The following is a 22,682-nucleotide window of genomic DNA, read 5'->3' on the forward strand; positions in this document are numbered from 1 at the left end:
CATTTAGAAATATTAATTATATTTATTCAAGAGGATATGCTTATAGTGACAAATATATCATTGAATATTTAAACCATCGTTATGTTCATGCATCAAAAAACAAATGTCTCAGCCTCATAAAAATGCATAGTAAAAATATATTTTTTCTACGTTTCTAATAAAAACATTAATAATCCACCTCAAAGTCATTTGCAACCTAAACATATGTAAAGGTTTAGGGCATATTCCACCATTTTGTAGTACGTTTGTAAAATAAATAAAATAACTAAGAATTCTTTTTAAAAATATTCCTCCCCCAGTTAGATTATTATTTAATGTTTTCCTTATGTTAATAAGTAGTATACTATATTATAGTTTACCTACCCTTGGTGGCTTTTAGGTAACAAGTTATTAAGATACTGAATGAGATTTGATCGCAATATATTTAGATAAGAGTTTGATATATGCTTTGCTTATTAATGTTCCAGTAGAACTATAGCAAGCTAAACTGGGTTCCTCCTTGCTTTTATTTTCAGTTGACATCATTAAGCTTTTTGATTCTTAACCACAAAGATAGATTTATTACCCAAGTTTCTGATTGGAGATGCTTATTTCTAAATAATGAAATCTTTCAAATCTCCTAAGTTTAAATAAGAAGTGATAACGCAAAGGTTCTATAATAATTTGACTACTTTTTAAAATGGCTGCAAGCTTTAAGACAAAAAACATTCATTTGTCTCCTAAATTTCAAGTCTTTTGAAGACATACAATTTGTGACGTAGCAGTTAAAGGTTTGCTGCATTGTGGGATACACCATCCCACACACTAAGCTCTGCTTACAACTCTTAAAAACCCATTAAAACTATTAAAAAAAACATTTGCATCTGCAACATAAGACACAACACCCAGAAACACATTTTTTATAGCACACATGAAGCATGTTCTGAGATCTTTTATTACATGCCCATAAGATAATGACTCATGGTGAGGATAGCAGCATTTTTCATCTAGTCAAATATATACAGTTTTACACAATGTGAGACCGCACAGGACACATTCCACTGTAAACATCTAATACATAAGAAATACAAAAAGAAAACAATTACACTGATAAAGACACTCATGCCATGATCAGATCTTTTTTTTTTTTGGAGACTACCAACCTCTGTTCTCTCTGTAACCAATAATTTACCAATGGAAAAAATGTAGTATGATGATGATGTGCTAGAGGACTAGAGTAACATACAGTACAATTGTACCACACTTTGGCTATTGGAACTACAGAGAAAAGAATATATTTTACTAGATCGTGATTTTCAATACAATTCAATAATATCAAACAGTACAATAAGTAACCTGATGGGAAATTGTTGACATGGATTACTAATCTGGATGTGCATGCTAATAACCATGCCCAATTTATTTTAATTGCTTCAAAATGCCCTAGAATAAGAGGGCACAGATATGAGAAGGTATACATTGTTAGAATTTTTATTTTAGAAAGAATACTGTCTCTTTGTTATGGGAGAGGCCCAGCATCTGTGACTCTATGCTCAGCTGTTTCTGTCTGCTGATAGGATGACGAGTTTGAACTTCCTCCCTGAGAGAATTACGCAAGTTCCTCTATCCTAAACGTGTCATTTTAAAGAGACCAGCCATGTGCAAATATTCCTGAAGAAAAAAAAGAAGTAACAAATAAGAAAAAAAAAGTAAAATGTAAACTCAATGTCAGAAGAATTAGTCCATGTCTCCGCCGTTGATCAGCATAATTCAGCTCACGCAATGCTGCGATCAAGTGACTTTTGCTTCCAACAGCATTATTGAGAAAATGTCTCGTCTCTTAGCAACACGCAGGAGCTATCTTGGTTCTCCATGCGGTGCTTAGGACCCAGCAAAGCTTCAAGAAAAAAAGAAAAAAACATTCATTTATAATGTCATGTTTCTGCATCTGCAGTAATGCAATATAGAACGTTTTTCAACTTGCATTATACATTCAACTAAGACTGTCAGTTATACACAACATTTTAGCATGCTTAAATCAATCATGCGCCTGAACGTATGTAAATAAAGATTTTTCTACCATCTGAGAAAATTGCGGCTCTCGTCAGCGACACGTATCAACCAGAGGCATCAGGCTTCATGTACATGGATAAACAAATGAGAAATATGCATATAATACAAAGACATAACACGGAAATCCGTCCTTTGTGAATTACCCGTACTTGATGCAAAATTGACAGATGTAGGCTTACATTCAATCATTTTAAATAAAGAAAATAGTGACTTTTAAAGCAACTTTTGTCTATTCCAGTAGCTTAACTCGTCAGCCAAAATAATGTAATGTCTTAAAACGATTCGTTCAATTAAAGATAAATGCCCTGGTTTTACGGTGTACTTTAAACATGCTAATTGCACTTTGTAGATGATGTTACAATGCACATTCTTCTTTTCGAATCCCACAGTCTGTTTGTGTTAAAAGGTACAGCTCATACTTACCATTTTTATGTTTCATCGATTTGGATCTTCTTGGTGAATTTGGATTCTGTACAGAAAGAAATGAAACATCAAACATTTGCCTGCAGTGCACTTAAAGCCAATGAAAAGACCTTAAAGGGAGAATTCACAAGAAATCTAATTTACAGCCTGTAGTCAATACAGTTGTTGTCAATAAACAAAAACTACACTCTACGCCCTTTTAAAAGCTATCAATGAGGAAAGGTCATCTAAGAGCATGAAATTTGATCGGTTACAGTAAGACAAACTTACCAAAGGTACAGGTTGTTTCAAAGAATGTAAAAATACCTTATCTGACTTTCTCTTCTTGGCTGGAAAACAAAACGTCAGCATGTTTAATGACATGAAACCGATTCAATTATCAATACACCAATGAAATTCTTTTTTTCAGCAGTTGCACTGGTTCTATTAAATCTACTGTACAGTGCCATGTCAACAGTTGTGGGAAGTAAATGTGAAGCGTCCCAAATCGCCTACTTCCATACTATAGAGATTCGTGAGTGTGGATCGGATGGACACCATTTGATGGAAACGAGTCAATCAAATAAATATAGCAGAAAACATTAAGGCGGACGTCAGTTTTTAACGTAAGTGCCAATAAATGAATTTCTCGTGACTAAATTATGGACCCTGGTTATTTCAATCCTACTACTAACTTTTGTTTATTTTTTGTCTTTCTTCCTGTAAAGCTGCTTTGCAAAAATGAAACATTGTGAAAAGCGCTATTTAAATAAAGCTGAACTGAATCGAATTAAATTATGTTTTTATCCACGCTCACGTATAGTTTGTTATTAATACGTCATAGGTCAAAGAGCAATACGGGTCAGATGACCATAAAACATGGCGGACGCAGTATGTCCGAAATGTATTCATACTACTCCCACTCATACTCTACGGAACGCACTGTTACTTATTCAAATTCAGTACGAACTGTCACAGTATGCGATTTCGGACACAGCGTCTGTGTCTCCGTCTATTGCCATTTATTAGGAAAATTGAAAGTTTGTGGTTTAAATCAGTGTAACGAAAATTCTAAAGAATTGTTTTGTTATGTAGTTAGGATCAATTATGAGGGTCTTCCAGGGGATCTCGGCTTCTTTAAAAAACAATTCTAGAAATCTGGTTTAGCCACCTAATATTTCCACTGTAGTCCACAAAACTAAGATTGCAATTTAAGATGCACGCACAACAATCTCACCTTTCTTTTCTGCGCCATAAGACCAATCATTGTCGTTTACATCATCATTGTCCTCTTGATCGCTCTCTGATTTGTTTGTGTTGTTGCCGCTTGCAATTCTGAAAAAGGGGAGACAAAAACATAATACATTACATTATATTGCTAGCACAGTGCCTGAGGATCAAGTGGCATCTTTATGAAACATATATTTAAGTCAAGAGCTTTGCAGCGATGATGACGTTCATTAACTATACCTGCGGTTGGCAATACGACTGCTGTTGCGGCCCATCCCGAGGCATTTCTCCAGGTGTGGTGCAAAGCGAGACGCAGCAATGCTGCGGCTGCAGTTGGGACACACACACTCTTTGTTTTTCCACTGGTTGTACACTTGCCCAAAAATGTCTACTCCAGGCTGGTCCACAATTTCTACAAAAGGCACAATGGACAGCAGAGCTACAGATTAGATTATCAGTCAAAAATGTCTTAAATATCAGACCTATCTTTATACAAAACTACCTTATAGCTTTAAAAGGCTGAAATAGAGACTACCTTTAAGATAATGTTACACTACAATCTACTTTTGTGTCTTTTTAAATGATTAAAAAATCCTCGAGGCCACCTCAGAAGTTTGTTAAGGCTCCTGGCTGAAACACTTTCCTTGAGCGAAGCAATTCTGTGCAATTCCATTATTTTCCTAAACTGAGTGTGTTAATAAATGTGACCCATCACCACAAAACCAGTCATAAATAGCACAGGTTTTTGTAGCAAAAGTCAACAATACATTGTATGGGTCAAGTTTCAACATTATCGATTTTTCTTTTATGCCAAAAAGCATTTGGATATTAAGTAAAGATCATGTTCCATTAAGATATTTTGTAAATGTCCTACCGTAAACATATCAAAACGTTATTTTTGTGAGTGGATGCAGCAACATCCCGAAAACTACGCTGGCTGCTGCCCGCTCTTTGGGAATTACTCAATCAAGTTTGGTATCTATGTAAAGCTTAGAAATTCTGCTTTTGGGTTCATCATTCAGCTTACAAATGATGCATAAATCTCAATTTCAAAAATTGACTCACATGACTGGTTTTGTGGTCCAGGTCACAAATGTCTTTTAAAGCAAATTGATAGGTTTTGGATTGTTTTAATGATGGACGTGTGTGCTTTTTGGAGCTTTGCCATTTCGAAACCTGTACAGGAAAATACCACTACATACTTTAATTTAAAACGCTTAAATTAAAATGCTTTTTTTTGCGTTCAGCTGAAGTAAGGAAGTCATATACATCTGGAATGGCATGAGAGTGAATACATTATGCGAGAATTTTCATGACTTTGGGTGAACGATTCCATTGTGCGATTTAGAAACATGTCAAACTCTCACCAAAGTCCTTCATACTATCCTGGTCTGTATCATCCAAGAAAAAGTATCCTTGTTTGACAGCCCTGTGCACCTCAAAACAAAGACCCAAACAGGCGTCTTCCACCAGGTCAGACAGGATCTCTTGAACAAAGCCCTGTGGAGAAGGTACAATGCATGCATGCATGCATGCATAACAATTGTATTGTGTAAATAAATATATAAGAAAACAAATGTGAATGTTTAGATAAAAAAACATGAAAGGCATCGCCTCTCACCTCCATCTTACTGTTGTCCATACTGGACAGAGACACGTCCTCCATTTTCATTTGCAAAAGCTGCAGGAGAATGCACTGCTGTCTACATGCTGTAGTGCAGCAGTCACAGGCTGAGGAGACACTGCAACAACAACAACCCAAACAAAGAGAGCATGAGACAGCAATATATTATCATCAAACAGCATTATGAGGCTAACATTGCAGTTACTTAATAATAAGCGCGTATATTCCTATGTAATACAATAACATGAATGCGCCGAGATTTCGTTGCATTACGTCCAATAACACATTTTACGCGGCATATCGCACTTATTTCAGAATGTGTAAAATAAATGAACACGTGTAACACACAATTAACATGTAGCAACTGTAAATGTAACATCGTCTTCAATGTAAAATGAACCGATAAATCGCGACATTGTATCTCTTAACGTCTTGAATGGCAATGCAGGCTGAAATACAAAGATTATATAGCTTGGAGACGATGAAACGCCGAGGTTTTACTTGCATGAGATCATAAACACAATATTTGATCATTAAACACGATTGCTGTTAAAAAGGCATTATAAAGATTCCCCAAAATGATTATTGATCCATTCAACACCCTACTGTACACCGACTTGCATTAGACGTGTAAGATGTTACGCCCTTTAACGTCTGGAAAACCACGTAATCTAGATCCTGACGTGATTTCTAGCATTTTGGGGCATTATTTTGACTACTTACCAGCTCTGGGATGAAGGTTGTTGGTGTTTTCGGTCTGTTCGCTGTACTGGCTGTAGCTTCTCATCGGATCAAATCTATATATTTAAATTTGATAGAAATCTGCCTCTTCTTTGTCACGATAATTTGACGTTCATAAAGACATTTCCCTTAAAACGTTTCCTCACAGACAAAACCAAAGTTCCACATTCATCGATGAATCTCTTATCCTCCGCCTGCAGACTTCCATTTCCCCTCGATCAGACGCGGTTAATCGATCCTCATCGATACATCCTGATCCCTGGATCGCTCACCGCTCAATCGATTAACCAGCTCCGACAGAGGGCGCTAACTAAAGACACGATTAAGACCCTACACGTCTGTTGCTATGAATAAGCAAAAGTGCAACACTTTTGCAATGAAAGTCCTACGATCCAGTAAAAAGACCCAGTCATCAATCCATCCAATCGTCTAACGGTTCTCTGAGGGCGGCGTACTGCACAAAGATTTGCGAACAGAAGAATTTTGTTGTTGTTCTTTTTTTTTAGCGCAATTTAAGCGTAACTAACAGAATTTGTAGTACTATTGATGCCAGGTTTTATTTAATAATGGGAGTCGCTGTTGTTTTATTGTGACCTGAGCGAGCGGTTTTGAAGATCTCGTATGACTGAAATAGCTGTCAGGTGGAGTTGCGAATATGGATACCGAGAGCGAAGACTTTTGTATAGGGACTTTGGCGCCAATGCAGCACCCGACGGCTAACAGTAGAGGGCGCTGAGGCAACATTTTAGTTCGCGAACCTCTGTTAAATCGAGGAAGAAGCAGAAGAAACAGAAACAGCAGAAACGATGGAAGGAAACCGGGACGAAGCTGAAAAATGTATAAAAATCGCCACCAGAGCCCTCGAAGATGGCGATAAAGAGAAGGCTTCGAAGTTCCTCAACAAAGCAGAAAAACTGTATCCGACCCAGAAAGCCAAAATATTGCTGGAAGCGTTGCTGAGGAATGAAACTGCAGCCGGGACTGGCAGAAAACGAGCCAATGGAGCACAGCCAGAAACCCAAACCCCACACGAGACACAGAACCAGGACTCGGCAGCTGCAGATACAAGTAAAACATTTACCCAGGAGCAGACTGAAGGTGTACAGAGTATAAAGAGATGTAAGGATTTCTATGAGGTACTTGGTATCAGTAAAGATGCTAGTGATGAGGAACTAAAAAAGGCCTATAGGAAACTGGCTTTAAAGTTCCATCCTGACAAAAATCACGCGCCAGGAGCGACTGAAGCCTTTAAGAAGATCGGAAATGCCTATGCGGTGCTCAGTAACCCAGACAAGAGAAGGCAGTACGATGAGTATGGTGGAAATGAACCCAGCAGCCCAAGTCACAGCTCTCATGGAAACTTTGACTTCCACCGAGGCTTTGAGGCCGATATTACACCTGAAGATCTTTTCAACATGTTCTTCGGGGGCGTCTTCCCTTCGCAGACCACGCACACGTTCACCAACGGCAGAGCACATTACAGTCGCCAGACGGACCAAACCAGAGAGCGAGCGGAGGAAAGAGGAGAAGGTGGCTTCTCCATGTTTATTCAACTGATGCCCATCGTCGTGCTGATCGTGGTGTCGGTTCTCAGCCAGCTGCTGGTGTCCACGCCGCCCTATAGTCTGTACTCCAGACCGTCCACTGGACAGACTATTAAGAGACAAACAGACAATCTGCATGTAGACTATTATGTCAGCCGAGATTTTAAATCCGAGTTCAAGGGCTCAGTCTTGCAGAAGATCGAGAAGAGTGTGGAGGACGACTACGTTTCCAACGTGCGCAACAACTGCTGGAAGGAGAGGCAGACGAAAACGGATCTGCTGTACGCTTCTAAGGTCTACAGGGATGAGCGACTACGGAAGAAGGCTGAGCTCATGACCATGGACAACTGCAAAGAGCTGGAAAGACTGAACGACCTTTTCCGCGGAGGGTGAACCAGAGGCTTACCGACGCTGAGAATATTTGAAAGACACGATAGAATTCTATGTTAATGTTTCTTGCATTGTTTTTAACATGATGATAGAATGAAACTAATATTAGAATTGTTTTGAAAATCCCTCACCTTCCACTGGAATATGTTTTGCTGTATAGCTCAGTCGACTGACCAAAAGTAGGCTACTAGAGCCATCAGGTGTATATATACGATATTATATATACTGTACATAACATAATATAATTTCTTATTCTTAAGTCATCTTTTAGTTCAAAGTGCTTTAGACAGGCAAGGAGATAACGTTTAAACAAGAATCAAAGAAATAAAAGTTTACATTTAAAAATGTATTTAAATGTGTGCAAAGCAGCGAAATGAGAACTAAGGAAATATATTGCTCAGACAATAAATGCACAGGTAACTGGATGTATTTGGACTGAAACCTGGGCCTCATCTGACTTCTTCTGTATGTTAGTTCCAGCTGTATGTGGTCGAGGAGCAAAACTCTGTCTAGCCATGCTTGGTTATAATTCATCTGACCTCAGTGATCTCGTTGTTTTTTTATATTTTGAAAACATAACCGCAGCGCGTTTAGATTGTAGGCCACATGATTTATAGTCCAGAAGTAGTATTTTTTGTATTCTAAATAACTGGAAGCCAGGGAAATGCTCATGGATTTGGTCCGAATTGTGTCAGCAGTGTTCGGTGTGGGATGCCGATGTCTAATGGTTTTTTGGTGAGGCTGGTAGTCCGCCCTGCTGCTAATGGAACGGTGCACTCTAGTTTCTCTAGGAATTGACCATTCCTGCATAGGAATAGTTTATTCATGCTCTGTATTTAGGTGACTAAAGCGCACAACAAAACAGCTAAAACATTAATAAAGTAAAAATTAAACTCTTCCTATAAGTGGGAGGTCTAAAATGGATAGTGCTGAGGCTCTAGGGCAGGTCTGAGAAATGTTTTTTTTACGGGGCTGTAAAAATGTAAATGAATAAAAAGTAATATTAAGTTTAATATGTAACCTGCACTCTGAAGTCCCTCGTGAGATTACTGCAGCCATACTCCTTTGTAGTAGCAGCAGCAAATACTGAAAATTAAATATCCAATACCTGGCAGCAGTGTGCAACCAGATGTGTGTTAAAAGGTTTGTATGAACCACTGGATTAAAGAAGTTATCATTCCTATAGATGCTTGCTGATGCATGTTCATTGTCCCTCATGAGAAGGTAATCATCTAAACTTCACCAGAACAGCTCGTGCATTCCTCACGACTGCAGTCAGATAATAATAATCACTGCAAAACTGTATTTGCTCTTTTAAACCCGAATCCAACCTACCTTTGATCAGACAAGTGCAAAGTGTAGGTATTGGGACAAATATAGAAAGACATTCTGTGCACTTCTCCAGCACCTGTTCTCCTTCTTACTGCTGCTGAGATGTACAAGCTATGGAAATAACAAAGTGATATTGCACTCTTTGAGATCATTGCTTTCTTAAGTGCTTTTTGCAATTTGTTTGGTGTGAGGGGAACTGATTGGAGCTCAACATCTGTAAGATGGGTAAGACAAGAAGAAACTAGGCTTGGCCTATGTCAAAAGTCTGTCCCTAAGTTTTAAAGAACTAAAACCGGATCTTGGATAATTAGTAAAAATAAACACATTTCTCTCGTCTCTCCCAATTATGTAGATCAAACTAGCACACACACGTTTATTTGATTTAATATATTTAATTGCACATGTTTTTTGATCACACAAAGAGATGAAATGAGTTTGATGGCAGATGGAAGCATCTACAGTGGCATCTGAGATTCATTATACACATCCACTCCCGGCTCCTCCTCAAACGTCACTTTGGCACCGTCAGCGTCGAGCTATATTGAAAATACAAATTGGAAATGTGAGACGCAAAGAGCAAGTTTGCCCCCCAAAAAATCTTAGTCTGAAATCATGAACTCGGCACAAAACTAGAAATGCAGCATATTCAAGCTGTTGTTTTCAAGCAATGACTAGGTAAAAATAACTTCTTTTAAAGTCTGTTCCTCCCATAAAACTATTATGTGGCGTCATAAGACTAAAAATATAGCACATGGATATAGCTTTAGAGCTTGATTTCATCTTTACGCATTCGTTTTCATTGTATTGCAAAGAACAGCATACACAATTTTGCTAAAAATGTTTTTATGTTCCACTGAAGAAAGTCATGAGTTTGGAATGACACAAAAATGAGCAAATAGTGACATAACTGTTATCTCGTGGTAAACTATTGCTTTGAATGATCAAGCTTTGGAACAAAACTGACGTTACTGTTACTTACACATTTCATCTCTGTCTCGGTGAACAGTCGTCCAGTCATGAACATGCGCAGAGGGATGGTAAGAATTAGGACAAAGGGCAGAGCCAGTGATACAGGGCTCGACTTGACCACCCACAGGATCACCAAACATCCAATCTGTATAGCAGTGTACACATGCATCTTACTGGTGCTAACCTGCAGGGGGAACCAGAGACCACCATCAGCTCGTTACACGCACAAGTGGTCACAGAATATGACATTCTGGAATCAGGACGGAAAAATTAAGTGCACAATATTCCAACAGTGTGTTCAAACTTACTCTTGTCACGTAGGGTTCATTGGGGTGATACTTTTTGGGGATGAGGAGTAACAGCATTCGATCCCATAGCTGGATCCCACTGAGGGATGTGATTCCCATGTAGAGGAAGATCCCGAACAGAGCTGTGACTGGAATCATTTTAAGAATGGGCTCCATGAGGATGGACAGACCTGCAAACAGGTTAATGTACCTTGACCTCAGGAGAAGTAGTAAGAACGATGTGATGATTTTTCAAGATTGTTCCACGTACCAACAAGCAAGGCCACTACTACGCCACTGACTCTTTGTTCCAGAACCTTCTCAATCTCAGGCTTCGGAGCCTTGCTCATGACGGTGAGGGCGTTGGCGTGGGATACGGAGCGTACAGTCGCAGCGCTCAACCAGGGAACGCCAAATATGGCCCCTAGACCCCCCATGCTCACCAGGATAAGAAGATCCATGTGAAAACCAGAACCCTTGACCATTTTTCTCTCTGGTTTACTCACAATTAGCCTTTAAAAGCGAGACCAAGCAAAAAAAGAAAGTTTTTCTGTCAATATCTTTGAAAACATTAAACTAAGATTCTGCATTTCTTAATAAAAAGTATTATTTAAGGTTATTTTATTAAGTACATATAAAGCTAAGTTGTAGTTCTAGCATATTATAATATACATTTTTTTAAATTATAAAAGTGTATTTTATCAGTAGTAAACTCTGAGTACACAAAAAGTAGACTTGCGAAGGTGACAGGACTAATGAAACTAAGTTTATTCTTCATGCCAAAACTTTTTGTTACATTCTTGTCTAATTTAACATGAAATATCACATTATGTCCATTCGTAACTATTTTACAAGGTGGCTATTTCGTATTAAACGTATCACACTAAAACGTACAAATGAAATCACTTCGTAAAATTGTACGAACTGCTGTGAGATTGTGTTGCTATGTCCTAACAGGGCACTTGCTTGGTTTCTGTTTCTTTAGTGTTGGGCTGAGTAGCCCCGCCCACCGTGAAATCTGATTGGTCTCACTTCCACTTTGCATTGTTGTAGATTAAACGATTAAAACAGAAAAGTAGATTTGTCAAGGAGCGCAGAATGGTTACTTTTGTACTACAGTTTCACTGGTACATATTTAGTAGATGCTTTATGTAATTTATACTACATTTAGGAAATTTCATTACAATTTATTAGTACATGTGTTCCCTAAATTTAAGATATTAATGTGGCCGATGTCATGTTTCACCAGTTAGGAACTTGTTCACGCCTGGTTAGTGTCAGTGGTCATGATCCTATGATTTAATGTGAAAATGGGCTGGAGCGAATCAATGACCTTCCTTCAGAAAACATCACTCACGTCGTGATCTGAGACTCGAGGAAAATGAGGATGAAGACCAACATGGCTGGGATAACACTTGCAAACATCATCCACACAGGGAAGGACTTGTGTTCGCCCAGCGGGTTGATGAACCAGCCGCGCATCTTAGGGTTGGACACCTGCAGACCCTTAGGCACCACTAGTTTCTGTAACACAGGTCAAAGGTCAGAGGGCAACACATCAACTTTACAAGGCCTGAATTGGTGCCCTAAAAGTGCCTATTCATTGTCTATACATAACTGCAAGCAAGGAATTTAATATATTAATTGTAATAGAATCAAATTAAAATTGTAAGTGAAACATTGTAAATTTATGCAGAGGCTTTTTGATATTGCATATTTTTAACAAACACACACATACTAAATTACACGCATACCTGTGTGTATGCATCCTCAATGTTAATATCAACAGCAACCATAAGGAAAATGGCAATGGGGACTCCAAAGTCACCAAGAAGACGTCGAATCTGTGCAACAAACACTCTCCCATTAGCGAGCTAGTCAATGGAAGATTTTCAATATTCAAAAACACTAGATATATATACAGACCTTGCCTGGCAAGAATGTGCCATTCTTAAACATGCGTAGATAGTAAGCTAAGGAGAAGCAGCCAAACATGAGACACATGGACAGAAGAGCCGTGTTGGGATACGCCCGGTGTACAACGTCCCTCAAAACAGTCACATTGCCTGTAAAGTTGTCCACGAGTCTCTGATAGCTGACAACAGTGTGCCAAGGGTCTTCAGCTGTACCGTTCAGATGATTGTAATTCAGCATGAGAGGATGTTCTTTGAAAACCTTTGATGGCGGATGAAACAGAGAGAATAGAGAACTATTCAAATAACGGAATGAATAGCATGTTATTATATAACAGAAATCTTATGTTTTATTTCTTTATTTTATTAAATAGACCACACATTACTATCGCTAAAAACTAACCAACCAGATTTGTAATGCACGGTGTTATTGATGCACGATATGCATTGTGCTCAATATTATCAGTATTATTTCATTTTAAACCTTGTTAAAATGAAACTTGATTTTGATTGTTATGTTCTAAATACAGTATGAAAATGTTATATCTGACTGTTTTAAATATTCCACTAACCATGTAAGAATAGCATTCAAGACTGTTTAGCAATGTTGAAAAAAGTTATTTTAATGTTACTGCAAAAATGTATTATCCATCAGACAAAAGTATTTTTTTAACGTTTGAGTTATTTAGTTTTTTCCTTAGAAAGTATCATTGACTACAACTTTGCATCAGTGATGGAACTTGAAAAAATATTCGGTAACGCTTTAGATTACGGCCCACAATGTACCGCATAATTAAACAGGATTTACAGCGTAACTAATTGTAACAATAATGTACATCTACAGAACATATCTGTAGGTAAAGCAGAACAATATGTAAAGTTTGGGGAATAAAGGGGTAAGTGTAAGGAAAATAAAAAACATGGCCACACTTCAGTATAGGGGGCAATTCTCGCTATTAACAAACCGTTAACTATGACTTTTTCCCCAATTAACTCTTAATTTGTGGCTTATTAATAGTTAGTAAGGTAGTTATTAGGTTTAGGGATTGGGTAGGATTAGGGATGTAGAGTATGGTCGTGCAGAATATGAGCTTTATAAGTACTAATAAACAGCCAATAAGCCAATAATAGGCATGCTAATAACAATTAGTTAATAGTGAGAAAATACATTTATGAGGGAACTGCATAAACATCCAAATCAAACTGCTCTTGAAATACTTGATTATAGTCTCAAAAGATCAACATTGACTTGACACATTAAAACTCATTAAAATAACTCATAATAGTGCATAATCAAAATAAATTATATGTGACCAACAATCAAAAAATCAATTAAAAAAAAAAGAATCCTAAAGACAAAACTCAAAAGTAAAATTTACAGTTGACAGACAGTCTGCGAGCTTCATTCGTGCGGTTTTGCTTGCGCGAAAACTGAACACATGATTTCTCTTCTATAAATCAGAGCAAATGTATATGAAAAATATAAAATGGATGAATGATCACTTGTTGAGGATGACTGTGTGTACCTTGCCGAGCTTGGAAAAAGTCTCATAGATGAAGATGAGGGAGATGAGGATGGAGAAGATCTCTTGAGTGAAGCGGGAAATGAAGCGCACCAGGAAGCTTCCCTCCACGGCAACAATCGCCACGACGATGACCACCAGCCACGCCCCAACCCACACTCTGCCTACGATATACTCGATGCCCTTAGACTTACAGAACTTCAGCCAGGAGGAGAAGCAAGATGGGAGCAAATGAATGAGCAGAACAGACACTTAACTCTTGTCTTCATGTGAATGTTGTATAGTGAGACTCACAGTATAAAAGGCTTCTTCAAACACCAACAGAGGTCCAGAGAAGCCAATAACCAGCACAGGTTGAGCGGCGATGAGACAGAAGATGATCCCCTGCACTGAGGTGGAGATCATCAGCTCTGAGACGCCCATCATGTTTTCCACTTTATCAGCTGCAGAGATGAGCAGAAGTGGGCCAAACAATATTATATTGGCTGCGGTTTCAAAAGACATGATTGACTTCATTGGCAATATTACAGATCACTTGAATTTCAAAAACAAACTAGATTTGTTCAAAATGCAAACAAAGGCATTATCAGGTTGAGCGTACTGGACATACCAAGGAGGCCTCCGAAGGTGATGGCAGGCGAGAGCGCAGCAAAGTAGATGAAGATGATTGCGGCCACAACCTGAACATTCAGGGCATCCTTGATGTCGCTGGTGTAGTGTTTGTAGCGCCTCCTGAAGTCTCTGATCATGCCACCGAATGGGACGCCTGTACGGGCTAGAGGATCCTCTGCTGGAGGCACTGAGCATTGCGAAGCTTTGAGAAAATAGATAAAGTTAGATCCGTGAGCTCTGGTGTTGTGACTAGTGGTCATTATTGCAAAAAATAATTGTTAATTATCTTGTATCACTCTTTGTTCTGTAGTAACAAACAAATGCCTTTACATAACCCAGATTATTATATATTTCATGTCTTTCATCAATAAACTCATAAAAAGAGTTGGGAGGGATTCATTTTACAATTTTTCCTAACTATTATTTGCCCAAAATGATCAGAATCATGTATTTTAGAGTAATAAATAGAGATGCACCCATACTAAGTTTCTGAATGTTATTAATTCATATAATTTTGAACATCAAACTGGTGATGTTTCTTAACATTTTCTATATACAGAGCACAAATTCAATGCATTATCCTGTCCTCTTTTGATTGACAGGATATATCAGCCCTGATCATCGGCTGTTTTTAAATTATTGGTTGATACAGATTATTGGTTGATACAGTACATAGGACCTACTTTAAATGTACTTTATATGTATTAATATCATTCAAGTTTGTGATAAATGAAGATAAAGTAGAAAAAAGTAATTCTATGTGTTTGTTCTTACGTTTGCAAGGTTTGACATCTAGGCGGAGCTTGGGATCGGAGGGGCGGAGTCTCTCCTGCAGGAGTTTCTTTTGGAAGGGAATGAGTGGCGTGAGCATGGACTCATTTGGAATCTCAGTGGGAGGGATGACTATACAGCAGTCCATGAAGTCTGTCACAGCATCAGTCAGCTCACTGTCACTCTGAGCCTGAAACGCTACCTGATTAAAAACCTGAAGATAGATTTGAAAATATCAAAAGAAGAGACAAATATATCAAAAGATCGTTTCTCCTTATGATCTTTAGCAAGAATTTGAGCTGTTGTCTGTGGTCTTACTTTATCAGCCAGCAGCGCTGCCATTGCCCGGCCACATTCATGATAATTCATGTCATTCTTGGTAGGACCAATAAGGATGAAAATAAATCGCACAGGCACACGAGTTTCCAGGGCCGATTCTAGCACAACGGCATCCCGGAGACGCACAAATGCCACCGTGGGCCTCTCCAGGAATTCCAGAGCACCTTACACACAAACACACACAAAATTTAAAAAGTAATTTACAAATTGTCCAGAATACACTGTTAGAAAAAATGGTCAGAAATGTATCCAAGCTATCACTGGGGCAATACCCTTTTAGAAGGTCCTAATATGTACCCCTGAGGTACTAATATGCACTCTATGGTACCGCCCCAGTGACAGCTCAGGTACATTTTTTTGACAGTGTACGTTAATTGCTGCTCTGAATTACTAAAATACCCCGCAATATGTTAATTCAACAATATCCTCAAAAATGTTACGGCAAGATCTTTAACTGTCATAATCCTGTCCTTCTTGTCAGGAGTTTTCTAGTTCTGTGGACAGGGTTGTGACAGTACCATGTCTTTTGTGTTCTCTTGTTTTGTGTTCATGTGCTCTCCTGTCGCGTGTCTTGGCCCCGCACCCTTGTTTCCCTGTAATCTTCCCTTCAGTGTTTCATTCCCCTCACCTGCCCTTTGTAATTTTCCCTCGTTAGTTTTCCCCATTTAAGGCCCTCGTGTTCTCTGTCCCGTGCCGGGTCGTTTTGCAATGTGTGCAGAGTCTTGTGTAAAGTTAGTGTGGAGTATTCCCTAGCATCTTGTTACCCTGTTCCAGTCTTGCCTGTCGTGTGAAGTGGACTTTTCATTTCTTGTTGTTTGGACTTCTTTTGTTTTGCCCCCTTGTGGGAAGTATTTGTTTCGAGTCCTGTATTATTTACTGTTTGCCCCAATCGTGGATTTTGTTTATTAAAAGTATTTTGTTGCTACCTGCTGTCTGCATCTGGGTTCTTCCCTGTCAGAGTCATGACATTTAACATAGTTTAACATAAATATTTTTATGCTGCAGGAACAACCAAATTCATGATAAAATAGTTAATAATTAGAAATTTTGCCGTAATCTAGGGTTTCCTTAACCACTTTAATTTTTCGCTGCCATATTGGACTGAACTCATATTGTAATTCTTCAAGGAGCTATGTATTGCCATACGGCTTCAGGTGAGTACTCTTTAATTTTATGCATGCGAAATGGCAGGTAATGAATTGCATTTCATGTCGTGTCAGGTCGAAAGGAATTATTGTGTAAAGTATATTTTAAAACATATTTGTATTATTAACTCTATTTCTATCTACATACAGCACGGGTCCCCTTGCATAGAATGTTGTTGCCATGTCGCCATGTTGTTTCTACACTATCCCAAAACAGACAAACTGCTCCACAGAATGCATTTTGTAAATACGTTATCTCATTCTGAAAAAAGCAAAAAACGTGACGACATCTTAATCCTCTTTCAGCCTCCGTAGTGCTTCGAAATGGAGGAGGGATGGCATGAGTGGTAGGATGCAATTAGCAACCGCAGTCGCTGCCGTTAAAAATTACACAATGATGTAATTGTGTAACTACCATAAAATGTAAAAAAATAGTTGTGAAACTGCAGGTGATATCATTCTCACCTACAAGCACCATTGAAGCCTCTGCACTGTCAGCTGTGTCCCTCTTTAGGCAAGAATAAAGTAAAACAGACAAAACGTATCAGTCATATCAGTACATTTTAAACATTCAAAATCAGGGGAAGAGTAATGTGTTCTTATGAAACGTTTTTGCTTACTTTCTCTGTGACTGAGAATTTTTCCATTTCCACACCTGATGTCAGAGGCTGGCTCTCCATTGACTGACTGCAGAGAGATAAAGAGCCTCTATGATAGAGTGATCTCTATTTGGCTGGTATTTAGACATTTCTTTCAATTTCTAAAACGTGAACTTTTAATTTGTATGGTAAAATGTGTGTACCTTTGCTTGTGCATTAATGCCTGAAGAACCTTATCTCTGTCCCCTGCCAGGATCTCTCTTTTGTCAACCAGAGCATCCACAATCTTCTCCAAGATACTAGAGAGGATCTTCTCCTCTATGTCCAGCATCACCACACCTGATGACATGCAGACAAAACCAATATACTGACATTATAAAAAGAGCTGAATGACAGACGGGGTCCAATCTCTGAGGGACCAAATAAACTAAAGGCGAAATGAATTGTGTAAGTTTGAGTGAAGTCAAGAGAGAATGAGGCATGGAGGATCTTCTGAGCTTTACCACAATTCTAAACACAAACACTAGCTAAGGAACACCAGTTTAACTGGTTTAACAGGACATTATGTGAGGCTCTTGATTATGAAACAAACTGTGTCTATTAGCATCTTGTTTAAGTTTGGGTTGTGTGGTTACATCCGTGCTCACATTCCACAATTCCTAGAAATTGTTGCTTACCTCTTCAAGTGAAACCAGTGCAGTTTAAATTCCTCGTAGTCATACTTAACTTTCATTAAAAAACATTGTGTTTGTTAATTAATTTGGCCAGAGGTTTGATACCCTCACAGACATTTTTAGTTCTCACCAGTGTTCATTGTCCTGCGTAACTGCACCAGGCTGTTGAAGGTGAGATACGAGATGTGTAACGGGCCCCAGCGTCCGGCCTCCACATCATATGTCTCTTCGTAGCCCATCCATCTGCCCATCTCCTGCCAATAACTCTGCTGAGTCGAATTCTCGTTCATCTTCACATAGACCTGACCATATAGATCACACAGAGTAAATCAATAAAAGTAACAGTGAACATCTATTTTGGCTGAATTTCTTTCATCTACATAGATCCACTCAACACACGTTCACCGGCCACAAAATGTACTTTTCCGAGTTTGTAATGAATAATATTAAATAATATTTTAGTTCATAAAATGTTCAAAATATAAACATTTTTAATATAACCTTTTTATATAACCCAGTTTTTACAATTAGATCTGTTTTATTTCATAAAAACGAAAACACTAGAAACAAAATTCGGATAAAGGGACTATTCACCCAAAAATAAAAATGATCATTTATGTCATCACTTATTTCCCCCATGTCATTCAAAACATATATGACTGTTTCTTCTGTGGAACACAAAAGAAGAGGTTATGAGGATTTTTTGTGGTTTTGTGTCTATACAATGGAAGTTAAATGCTCTTCAAAATATCGTCTTTTGTGTTCTGAAGAAGAGAGAAAGTCAGACAGGTTTGGACTGACATGAGGGGAATAAATAATAAAGGAATGCATTTTTGGATGAACTATCCATTTAAACATAACTGAAAACTCACTAAAGTCTCCTGAATTATCAAAGAGAACCCCTACAGTAATACGATTTTTCTCTGGGAGATGTCACATGATATCTCAGTGTCCTTCTTCTTGTTAACATAGTCCAAAAAATGGATGTCGACAGCTCAAACATGATGGCTAGACCTCTGGTGCTTAGCGTGACCGAGTATGTGTGTGTGTTGTGTTTCCTGTCCAGAGATGACTGATAAATGAAAGCTCATGTTTACTCTCTAAACATCATTGGTGTGTGTGTGGCACAAATGTGGAAACTTGTGAGTGTGTCTGTGCAACAGGATTATGAACTGTATCAATGTGTGTGTGTGTGTGTCTTGGCATGTGCTTGACATTGTCCAGGCAACGCTGTCTCTTCAGAATTCATAAGTTAACATTAAATTCTGCATGACCACATAGTTAAAGCATTAAAAATACGAATCTATTTGTATCTAGCTACAATTTGAACTTGTACAGTATGTTATTGTATTGCTGCTGAAAATGAAGAGTTTATTTCCAAAAACTGTTTTTTTCAATCATATTTCTTATTATGTATCATCATGTTATGAGTTATTATTACTTAATGAAAATAACCCAACTGTAGTTTGATTAATATTATTTGGCATGAACATATAACATTTTTTTTGGAACATTTTCAAAAACTGAGTTATCTCTTTAAATGTAATTGAATGTGTATTTATTTCATATTGATACTATTGCATGAAAAAATGTAAAAGATGTAATGACTTAACAAATGCTTAAATTAAGTTAAATGAATGAACCGCAACAAAGTTTAAGTCATTCTTTTTTAATGGCACGAAAAATTTGTACAAATCAATATATAAGCCACGATAAAACAAACTACGCCCTCCACTTTTCTCTCTCTTATTTACAGTGTACATTTAGCAAATATAAAAACAATCTTAAAAATCACAAAATGTAAAAAATTAAATTAAAATCCATTAAAATTAACAAAAGGCAAACAATTAACAACATTTTGAAAAAATATTTGAAATATAATATAATATTTCCTTGCACTTACCTGTAGTATAAGGGCAGCTGACCCTGCTGAGAAACAATCTCTGGTCTCACAGATCCTCACAAAATCCCACAGACTTTTATAAACTGCATGCATACCTGTATCACAGACACACCTATACACACAGATACAAATGATGACAACACTCACGTAGATGTAGATGCTTGTGGTCACAGTGATCCCCCCAAAAAGCACAGAGACACTTAAACATTTAATTGCAGTATATAACAAAACAAGATAGCAAGTGACATTTATTTTGAAGAAACAAAATAAATGATGAAAATTTTTGTTGCAATGGCATATATAATTCGTGGGCCTGCACTTTCAGACTTTCGCATAACACGTCCATATAGTTACTGTGATGAACTATATGCTATGAGATCTGTGTAAACTTGAGTTAATTCACTTTATACATGCTCTAAAATTCACATCAGTTGCTTTAAAGTCAATACATTTGATATTTGTAATGCAATGACATTCACACAGTTTTAGTAGTCACTTACATGTGTACTTTTTGGGGATGTGGTATGTACAGTTTCAGATACATTACATCTAACAAACATTAAAGTATTGAAGTGTAACCATTGTTGTCTTTTTCATATACACACACAAACACACCCAAGACAATGTTCTTGTTCTCACCCATAATATTGATGCAGTAAACAGTATGTCTCGATAACTCTTACACTGTACCCTGCATGCCCGGGTCACCTGCCCAGTTTTCTCTCACCTTCAACATCAGAGCTTTGCATGAAGAAGAGCCTTCCACCTCTTCTTCCTCCTCTTTCTTCTCATATATTTCTCCATCCAGGCTCACTTGGTCAAGACAGATCATAGCTTTGCTTAACATCCAGAGCAGGCCTACATGCAGCCAAAAGAGAAAGTTGCAAACTTTATAATAGCTGGACGCAGATAATGTTGCGATATTTGTTAAATAAAATATATTTAACATGACCATGAGACATACGCTTATATTTGTTTATATTTTCAGCATGAGGCTGTTTGGTGCAAGAAGCTGTTTTAAGATTCTTTGACTTAATTGAAGGAAAACGCCTTGGGTATTGCCAGCATGCTTTCCACAGTGAGTTTGTGTATGTAACGAATACCTGTATTTATGTTTAAACTCTTAAAAGGCATGTTTACTCTGACTTTTGAATTGAGAAATGGCACATGATAGCTAAAGCCATTGAATTTCAAGAGTCAAATATGCTCAGTTTGGTCAAAATAAATGTTTATGATGTTTTCTTGCAATGGAGTAAAATAAATCAAATGAATATACTTTATCATATTTGATCTGCATATCAATTCATTCATCAATCCCCATCAGGAAGTCCATTAAAATGCACCAAGCAACTAAATACTTGGTGAAAAGGGAAAGCGTTTCATTTGTGTACTATAAAATGTATATGCAATGTAAATTGTCTCTATAAAATATACTTTTTTGTTCACATTTGTTAACCCTTGCACATCGATTTTCAAAAGGTCACACTTAGGTCCAAAATGGACATAAACGGCCCTAAACATATTATATATTCATATGTTTTCCACTTTCAATGAACTACCAAACATTCATCCATTTTCAGAATTGTAACCCTTTAATGCCAGTTTGTTTACATGGTACCACTGTTGTTTTCATTTTTATTTGATTTGAATTATTTACTCAATTTTTACAGATTTTTTTCTATTTTCTTGGATACATTAATAATTAACAACAACATTATTTTGATGTATTCTTATTTTCTAAAGCAGTTATCCCATAAAATTCTGATTCACAAAGCACAAGAAGAAATTAATGTAACGAACAAGCCCAACAAAGTCTTTGCTTAAAGAAAATTTAAATTGATTTATTTGACAATGAATATTACAATTTTGAGATGCATTGGGTCATTTTGGCCCCTAAAAACCTTTCTGACAGAATTCTGCTAAATCAAGGTGCAGTCACTTTCATACGAGACTTAGGTTTGGTTCCACGCCCTTCACAACTGTCTCTTACATTGTGTGTCGATTTGACTCTGCATGACACACGTGCATGCACAAACTTTCATACATGTACATTTATTCATTTAGGAGACGCTTTTATCCAAAGCGACTTACAAGTTGGGTAAACAATGGAAGCAATTGGATCAGCATTAGGACAGCAAAAAGCATAAGTGCAATAAAACATGTCTCACAAAGCCTCCTACAGTGTACAGAGCTAAGTTTTTTAAGATTTTTTAAATATATATATATATATATATATAGTATATATATATATACATAGATAGAGTAGAAAAGATATAGAAGTCAGAAATGATCGGTCAGGTGTTGACGGAAGAGATGTGTTTTCAGCCAATTCTTAAAGATGGCCACAGAATCTGCTGATCTTGTAGCAGCGGGCAGATCATTCCATAAATGTGGAACCGATCCAGAGAAGGTTCGTGAGAGCGATTTTTGACCTTTATGGGATGGCACCACAAGACGTCGTTCGTTTGCAGAGCGTAGGGATCTGGCGGGTAAATAAGTCTGTATTAGTAAGTGAAGATAAGGGGGTGCCAAATCAGTGGTGGTCTTGAAGGCCAGGAGCAGAGTCTTGAATTTGATTCGAGCGACTATAGGGAGCCAATGTAACTTAATGAAGAGAGGAGTGACGTGCGCT

The 22,682-nt window shown here is 37.7% G+C and overlaps 3 protein-coding genes across 5 annotated transcripts; 1 reads left to right on the top strand and 2 right to left on the bottom strand.

Moving 5' to 3' along the window:
• Positions 1–916: 916 nt before the first annotated feature.
• atxn7l3b (ataxin 7 like 3b) lies at positions 917–6,356 on the bottom strand. 3 transcript variants are annotated; one of them, XR_008964775.1, is made up of 9 exons: positions 6,032–6,356; positions 5,306–5,426; positions 5,052–5,184; positions 3,925–4,096; positions 3,692–3,789; positions 2,746–2,804; positions 2,476–2,521; positions 2,060–2,114; positions 917–1,876 (listed from the first exon to the last, which is right to left on the bottom strand). XR_008964775.1 is itself a non-coding variant. In XM_057358344.1 (8 exons), the coding sequence occupies exons 2-8, from the start codon at positions 5,354–5,356 to the stop codon at positions 1,797–1,799; spliced, it is 603 nt and encodes a 200-aa protein (XP_057214327.1). In that variant the 5' UTR covers positions 5,357–5,426; positions 6,032–6,356; the 3' UTR covers positions 917–1,796. The 3 variants fall into 3 exon arrangements, 1 of the variants encoding a protein (XP_057214327.1); XR_008964776.1 differs by having other exon boundaries at positions 2,782–2,804; positions 6,032–6,353; XM_057358344.1 differs by lacking the exon at positions 2,060–2,114 and having other exon boundaries at positions 2,782–2,804.
• Positions 6,357–6,817: 461 nt separating this feature from the next.
• dnajb14 (DnaJ heat shock protein family (Hsp40) member B14) lies at positions 6,818–9,160 on the top strand. Its single transcript, XM_057358503.1, has one exon. The coding sequence runs from the start codon at positions 6,856–6,858 to the stop codon at positions 7,984–7,986; it is 1,131 nt and encodes a 376-aa protein (XP_057214486.1). The 5' UTR covers positions 6,818–6,855; the 3' UTR covers positions 7,987–9,160.
• Positions 9,161–9,696: 536 nt separating this feature from the next.
• Positions 9,697–20,162, bottom strand: slc4a1b (solute carrier family 4 member 1b (Diego blood group)). The gene is made up of 17 exons (XM_057358463.1): positions 20,051–20,162; positions 18,278–18,449; positions 17,677–17,812; positions 17,495–17,561; positions 17,340–17,382; positions 15,709–15,893; positions 15,394–15,604; positions 14,618–14,821; positions 14,302–14,450; positions 14,011–14,205; positions 12,498–12,746; positions 12,326–12,415; positions 11,929–12,095; positions 10,843–11,084; positions 10,593–10,762; positions 10,295–10,468; positions 9,697–9,851 (listed from the first exon to the last, which is right to left on the bottom strand). Exons 1-17 carry the CDS (start codon positions 20,141–20,143, stop codon positions 9,771–9,773), a joined length of 2,628 nt encoding a protein of 875 aa, XP_057214446.1. The 5' UTR covers positions 20,144–20,162; the 3' UTR covers positions 9,697–9,770.
• Between the last annotated feature and the right edge of the window lie 2,520 nt (positions 20,163–22,682).

Source organism: Triplophysa rosa, linkage group LG18 (genome assembly GCF_024868665.1).
Source record: "Triplophysa rosa linkage group LG18, Trosa_1v2, whole genome shotgun sequence".
Lineage (NCBI taxonomy): Eukaryota > Metazoa > Chordata > Actinopteri > Cypriniformes > Nemacheilidae > Triplophysa > Triplophysa rosa.